The following is a 7,598-nucleotide window of genomic DNA, read 5'->3' on the forward strand; positions in this document are numbered from 1 at the left end:
ATTGACTGCCAAGTAAATTACACTGTCAAGGTCCAGAAAAGTATGAAAGACATCGTCAGAATAGTCCATCTGCCATCAGTGGTTCAACACTAACGTTATGAAGCGACGAGAATACTTTTTGTACGCGAAGAAAACAAAAATAGCGACTTTATTCAACAATTCGTCTCCTCTGTGTCTCTCCACATCACCGTAGCGCCATTTTGGAGAATAACCACTGAACGCAAGCAGCGTACGCTATTCTGTGTCAGCCGCGACACAAGGATACGTTTTCTACATGCATTTACGCTTTGGTTTGAACGAAAACAGCACATCCGTGCAGCGCGGCTGACACAGAATACTTTTCATACTTTCTGGACCTTGACAGTGTAATTTACTTGGCAGTCAATGGGACAGTCACAAGCCTCCCGGTTTTCATCCAAAATATCTTAAATTGTGTTTCCGAAGACGAACAAAGCTTTTATGGGTTTGGAACGACATGGGGGTAAGTGATTAATGACAAAATTTTCATTTTGGGGGGAGTATCCCTTTAATGGCAAATTTTTTTTATTTTTTGTAATTTAATTCTATTTTATTTTATTCCTTTTGACTATAGAATTATTTAACTTTTTCAACAGAATTATAGGCCACTACTCATAATATCAAAACCGAGAAGTTGTAAATTATGATTAATTGTCCTGGCCAGTATTTCAGTTGGTTACTAATTGTCCAAACTGGTGTAAATATTGTATTTTACTTCATTGTTTCACTTGACCTTGATGTTTTAAACAGTAAACAAAAGTCATAATGAAGAATATTTCTTTTTTGCTTAAGCTATGTCATGATTGTACTTTTCAGTAGCTGATTTCAGGGTAAAAATGATCTGTTAGTATCTTAATTAATGATTAATACATTTTATTCTATTTTATTTTTATAATTATTATTATTTTATTTGTAGTTTAGTTCAATTGTTTTTTTTTTTGTTTTTTTTTTGTTTTATTATTATTTACGTTTTTTTATATTTTTTTATTTATTTTAGTTTACTTGTATTTTGTTTTGACAGATTAAATTTTTTTTGACAAGGTTATTGTCCAATACCGATAAATATCAAGGCAGAAAATTGTGAATTATGATTAATTGGCCTGACCAGTGTTTCAGTATGTCACTAGTTATGGTGAAGTTGTCTGAATATTGTATTGTATTTCATTGTTTCTCGTTACCTTTTTCATAGATTGATGCCATTCAAAGAAAGGAGAGCATGAAGGTGATGACTGAGACGTTCTACGCTGCACTTTTTGGTTATGATGAGGTAAGCGGTTAGTTGTTGACTATTATCAGTACTAGTTTTGCATATCATAACTGTCAATCAAGAACTGTCAAGAGTTAACAGTAAGTAATGTTTCTGTAGACGCATCTCATGTGTCTCTTCTGTATGTTTCAGGGAATTCTGTCAGACGATTGCGTTCTTGCGGCGGCGCTCTGGAGAAACATGTTCAACAGACAGTGTGAAGACTCCAGACAGCTCGAGTTGATGGTCGAATACGTCCGCAAACAGGTCAGTGTGTGTTTGTGTGTGTGTGTGTGGATGGTCAGAAGCCAGTTCTCTACTCCTGTGCAAACAGAGACGTGTGTATATACAGTACAGCTCGTCTTCCTCACACACATAAACACATTGGAGTGCTGCACGTCACCCACTCCGTCACTCAGATCAACTGGCACTGTGTTTAACAAGCAAACGCCCCCCATCTCCACCCCATAATGTCACGTTCATTGGGTTCAGCATTTACTGTGTGTTGGTGGAGAGCTTTCCCTTCCCTTACACCCCTACATGAGCCCCTCTTCAGCCTCAATGATATGAATGCTAGAGCTGCACAATTAATTAAAAACATAATCGAGATTATGATTATCATTGCTGCGATTTAATTGTGAAAAGTGTTATTTGCAGCAATTCATTTTGGTCTACCGTTCACAGAGTGTTTTTTGGTGCACAGTTAATCATATTAAAATTATGGCTGAGAACTGGTACAGATTTCCTGATTCAGATTCATATATCTTGATTTGATTCTGAACTGATTAGTTTCCCATTCATTTGGGTATATTTCAGTTTTAATGTCCAAGTTACTATACAAACTATACAAGTTACATTGCTGTTCAAAAGTTTTTAAAAGAAATTAATACTTTTATTCAGCAAGGATGAATAACATTTATCAACTGTAATAGTAAAGATATTAGGAATGTTGCAAAAAATTTCAATTTCAAATAAATGTTAAAAAACAATACAAAAATGAATAAAAAAATACAATACAATACAAAATTTTCAAAAATAATGTTTTTACTATATATATATATATTATATTATTATATTTACTATATATTTTGATCTAGTAAATGCAGTCTTAGTGAGCCTTTTTCAAAAACATAAAAAAATATATTTTTGAGCAGTAGTGAATTTAATGAATATACAGTGTATCAAATTGCACCGTATTTGTCAAAATAATCACCATATGATTTTTTTTTTTACCATATCTTGCAGCCCTACCTCTGACTCTCACACTGAGAAACACACATCCTAACAATTACTAGTTCCAAATCCTTTGTAATTTAGGTGTTTGCAAAGTTTATACGGTTTTCTGATTCTACCACGTCACGTAATGATTCATAAGCTTAATCATTGGCGTGAATCTTCCTCCAGCACACACCTTACCCTCTGGGAGGAGTGGCGTGACACGGATGTAAACACAAACAGGAACTGTTGATCTGCCGGTGTTGTCACGCCAATGTGTGTCAGTGATTTTGCTAACAATAGGCTTTTCCACCAAGACTTGAGTTCTTGGCCTGAAATAGAGCAGATTGAACCGTTCTGGTTGTTTTTAGGGGGGAAAATTGTGTTTTAGATTCAAATGTTTCATGGGTAACAATTTACAAGATTCAGTGTAGTTTATTTATTAGGTATCATGAACTAACATGGAGCAATTTTTTTTTACAGCCTTTATAAATCAAGGTTAATGTTTGTTTATAAATATACATGTACACATTATATATATATATATATATATATATATATATATGTATGTATATGTGTTTCTTTTTTGCTCAAGGTATGACATGATTGTACTTTTCAGTGTCTGGTTGCAGGGTCCAAAATGATCTGTTAATGACTCATTTAATGTCTAATGTTTGTTATATATTTATTTATTTATTTATTTATTTTTGTATATTATATTTATAGATTTATGTATTTATTTTTATATATTTTTATATCTACATTTTAATATTTTTGTTTCTATATTTAATTTATGTTATGTTATGTTATTTTTATTTGATTTTGTCCTTTTGACAATGAGTTTATTTATTCATTCACATATTTATGTATTTCAAATATTTTTGTTTTTTGTTTTATTTTATTATATTTTGGGAATGATTTAATTTTGTGAAAATTTTAAAAACTATTTTCATTAAATTGTAAATTATTGTTCATTTTTAGTGCATAGATTCTAATATTGAATGCACAGGGTTTTTTTTCATAGTGATATAGCGCATGATTACAACAACCTGCTACTGTCATAGTTGTAGTAGTAGTAGTAACAAAGAGCTTTGTTCTTATTTATTCTTTCTTTCTTTATTTCTCTTCTTTCTTTGTTAGATTTCAAAAGTATTAAACTGTTATTCATGTTTTCTACTGTCTATTATAATGTTTTCATATCTGATCACCCTTTAGGGTTTACTTTGTGACCTTTTTCCAATGCAATTGTCTATCAATGCATGATTATCTGGAACAAAGTTCATCTGAAGACCCCATCAAGTGGTCTTCATCATTCAACAAAGCACACAATGATGGTTCTTCATCACTGCCGAGGCCATGAGCTCATTACAGGTGCAGGGCAGGAATTTATTACAAAAGAGAGTGTTTGTGTGAGGTGTGCGTGTCGGTGCCTGCAGGCATTCTGAGAAAAGAAAGAAAAACAACAAATAAGCATCATCCATCGGCCTCCGAGCATCAGGGGCCTGCTTAGCTCGGGATGGAGCGAGAGGCAGAAGGAGAGCTGGAGCGAGTGAGAAGGTGAAAAGAAAAGAAAACAGTCACAGGTGCAGCACATGAAGCATGACAGCGCAGAGAGGGACACGTCGCCATGGCAACAGCGTCCTCTCCTGATGAAGTCACACGGTGCGGCGCGTGTGTGTGCTCGCATATGTGCGCCGGTGCTTGACTGCATCGTTATTCAACGCTAATTGCTCTCGACAAACACCCGCTAGCTCTGACATCATCGTGTGTGTGTGTGTTTGACTTTCTGTTTTTAAACTCCTGCAGACCAGGGCCTGTCGACCTTCAAAATTGACTTTAAAGCACCATAAAATATTCAGTGGGGTCATACAGTACCATTCAAAAGAGTGGAGTTGGTAGGATTTTTTAAAATGTTTTTGAAGGAAGTCTCTTCTGCTCACCAAAGCTGCATTTATTTGATGGAAAATACAGTAAAAACAGTAATATTATGGAATATTATTGCAATTTAAAATAACCTTTTTTTCTATTTGAATATATTTTAGCATGTAATTTATTTCTGTGATGCAAAGCTGAATTTTCAGCATCATTGCTCCTGTCTTCAGTGTCACATGATCTTCAGAAAGCATTACAATTTGATGATTTGCTGCTCAAGAAACAGTTCTCATTATTATTATCAATGTTGAAAAGTTGTGCTGCTTCATATTTTTGTGGAAACCATACATTGCTTTTTTTAGGATTCATTGATGAATAGACGGGTCAAATGAACAGCTTTTATTTGAAATAGAAATATTTTGTAACATTTTAAATGTCTTTACTGTCACTTTTGATCAATTTAATGCACCCTTGCTAAAAAAAAAAAAACACTTTTGAACAGCAGTGTATATCTATGCGTTTATCAGTGGCTTTAAGCGTGGCTCATCTGTCTGTTGTCGAGTTTTCATCAGTTTGTAATTAGTTCCCAGGACGCTGCTCTGGTCCTGCATTCATTAGCACAGCTGTCTTCACTGTAGTCCTAAACTGTAGTTTTAAACACTAGGAGGTGAATTCTTTGAGGTCTGTCTTTTTACAGCACTGTTATAGAAGTGAAGTAAATTGAGCCTGGACTCGATCAGGCTCGCTGTGAGGTTCAGCCTCTGCGTTTGGATCACACTTGTATTTCGTGAATTCATTGTTTTAGGATTGACGGGGCAAATTGACACATTTTTCTCTATAGTGAACTGTTATTGTTTCCCCTGCATTACTTCGTATCTGAAAGTCTTGGCAACAAAAAAGCTATTGAACATTTTCATTGTTATTTCCCAGGTAAATAGGTACACATGCACACTTGTGGCAAGTTTTCACGATGGGAAGCTGCTATTTATTGCCACAGATTTGATAATACTTTTTTGAAATTTTAACCATTACATATAAAGTACAAAAAGTCCTCTTCCGAAGCATATTTGTATTGGAATGCATTTTAAAATCTTTTCATGGGTTTTCAGTGCAATTTAAATCATAAAACAATTATGAAACACAAAATTGGTCATGAAACGGCACATATGTAAAACATCAAAACATTGTTTTATCAACAATTGTATAACATGACAGCACATATAACATGTGACAACCACTGTTATTTTAGTATTGTTGAGAGACTATTGTAGTTTTGATTTTTATATTTTTCATTTTAATTTGTAATTTTGTTGTGTTTTTGTCATTTTAGTTTTGACCCAGCGGTTGGGTTGTTTTGACCCAGCGGTTGGGTTGTTTTGACCCAGCGGTTGGGTTGTTTTGACCCAGCGGTTGGGTTGTTTTGACCCAGCGGTTGGATTCAAAACAACCCAACCCCTGAGTCAAAGCAACACAATAGCTGGGTTTGTCTCTTTTTAACCCAGCACTGGGTTATATTTAACCCAGCATTTTTTAGAGTGTATATATAGATAGATAGATAGATAGTTTACTTATTTTTTTTAAATCTTTTAGTTTTTGTTTTATTTCAAGCAAAGTGTTTATTTATTTATTTATTTTAGGTTTTTTTTGTTAACTATAATAAATCCTACTTGACAACTTGCTCCAACCTGACATTTCTGAAAAAATAGCCTTTGTCCAGAGAACATATTCAACTTTTTGGTCAGAATATGCTTTCATTATATAGCAGCCAGCCCCAGTCTCGCCTGCAGATGATCCAGATGTTCTTTACTTCACACAGATGCAGTTCATCGATGCTCTGGATGGGGAGGACCTGCTTTTAACAGGAGAAGTGAAATGGCGCCCCCTGGTGGAGGAAAACGCCCAGAGCATCCTGAAGGTTCCCAGCCCGACCTACAATGATGCTGGTCTCTGAGAGCCATCTCACCTCGAGAGCAGCACTCACCTGATTAGTCACACCTTCTTCCTTTATCTGTCTTTCCCTGACTCTCCTGACTCACTTTCCCCGCTGGTTTGTCAGCTTCCCTCGTCAACACAGTGTTGGGAATACAACAAACACACGCACACATACATTTATTCTCACATGTATTGAGAGTATTAAGGACTCAACAGAATGGTTTTGCACTCTCCTTTTCTAAATATTCTTGAGTATTCTTGTATTTATATGTCTTTCCATAAGGCTGCAATGTTGCAATATTTATAGGAATATTTCCTGGCTCTTTCACTGTACCACTCCTCAGCGTTTACAGTGCAAATAGTTTTTTTTTTTATTATTATTTCACTCTCAATGTGTTGGAGGAAAGTGTTTCGAGTGTGTGTGAATGTGCATTTTTTATTTGTCAGGGTCATCCGCCAATAAAAGCGCTTTTCCAGTAATGACCTCTTCTGACTTCACAGGAATCTCACTCTTTGTTTCATTACAACCATTTCTTGCTTTTTTTGTTTACACCTCAAGAATTTCTTTGTCTTGCTGACTGTGTTCAGAATGAAATATTACTTACTGAGTGAAAAAAATAGAAATAATATTTTGTAAAATGAAAATTAAGTCTATTTAGAACCATTTTTGACGTGAGATTTCTGTAGTTTGTTTACATGACTAATATTTTACTTTTTAAGTCCTATTATTCTTAATTATAATTCTCTTTACTGTAGTAGAAATAGAATTTTGTACTGTAGTAAAAAAAAAAAACCTGCAAAATAATTTTTTTATTTTATTTAAATCAGTATAAATTAATGGCAAAAAAATATATACTATACAATTTTAATATATGTAATACCTACCATATAAAATGTAATTGTCATTTGTTTACATTATAGTAATGACACTGTTTTAGATTATGGTGATGAGAATTTGTTAGGAAAAACTGCTTAATTACCATGAAAATAATGCCACAATGCAATAATAATAACTCTAAAAATAGACTTCCTTCTCTTTATACAAATTATCATTTCCTAAATTTTTCCATTGATTTTTCAGTGAAATCCAGGAATCATCACAGAAGTAATTATATATATATATATATATATATATATCCCCCCAAAAAAAATATATATATACCGCAAAAAAATCAAAATACAGAGAAAATCACCTTTAAAGCTGTCCAAATTAAGTTCTTAGCAATGCATATTACTAATCAAAAATTAAGTTTTAATATATTTACAGTAGGACATTTACAAAATATCTTCATGGAACATGATCTTTACTTAATAT

General features: G+C 33.7%; 1 protein-coding gene across 1 annotated transcript in view; it reads left to right on the forward strand.

The window, feature by feature from the left end:
- Window positions 1-6,436, forward strand: part of LOC107708114 (ubiquinol-cytochrome-c reductase complex assembly factor 1-like) — a 39,737-nt gene extending 33,301 nt beyond the window's left edge. The window contains exons 7-9 of the mRNA XM_016512261.1: window positions 1,208-1,285; window positions 1,418-1,531; window positions 6,168-6,436. Coding sequence (XP_016367747.1) covers window positions 1,208-1,285; window positions 1,418-1,531; window positions 6,168-6,302 — 327 coding nt within the window. The 3' untranslated portion in view covers window positions 6,303-6,436. The remainder of the gene's footprint in view (window positions 1-1,207; window positions 1,286-1,417; window positions 1,532-6,167) is intronic.
- The last annotated feature ends 1,162 nt before the right edge of the window (window positions 6,437-7,598 follow it).

Source organism: Sinocyclocheilus rhinocerous, unplaced genomic scaffold (genome assembly GCF_001515625.1).
Source record: "Sinocyclocheilus rhinocerous isolate Xijiao unplaced genomic scaffold, SAMN03320098_v1.1 scaffold113, whole genome shotgun sequence".
Classification (NCBI taxonomy): Eukaryota; Metazoa; Chordata; class Actinopteri; order Cypriniformes; family Cyprinidae; genus Sinocyclocheilus; species Sinocyclocheilus rhinocerous.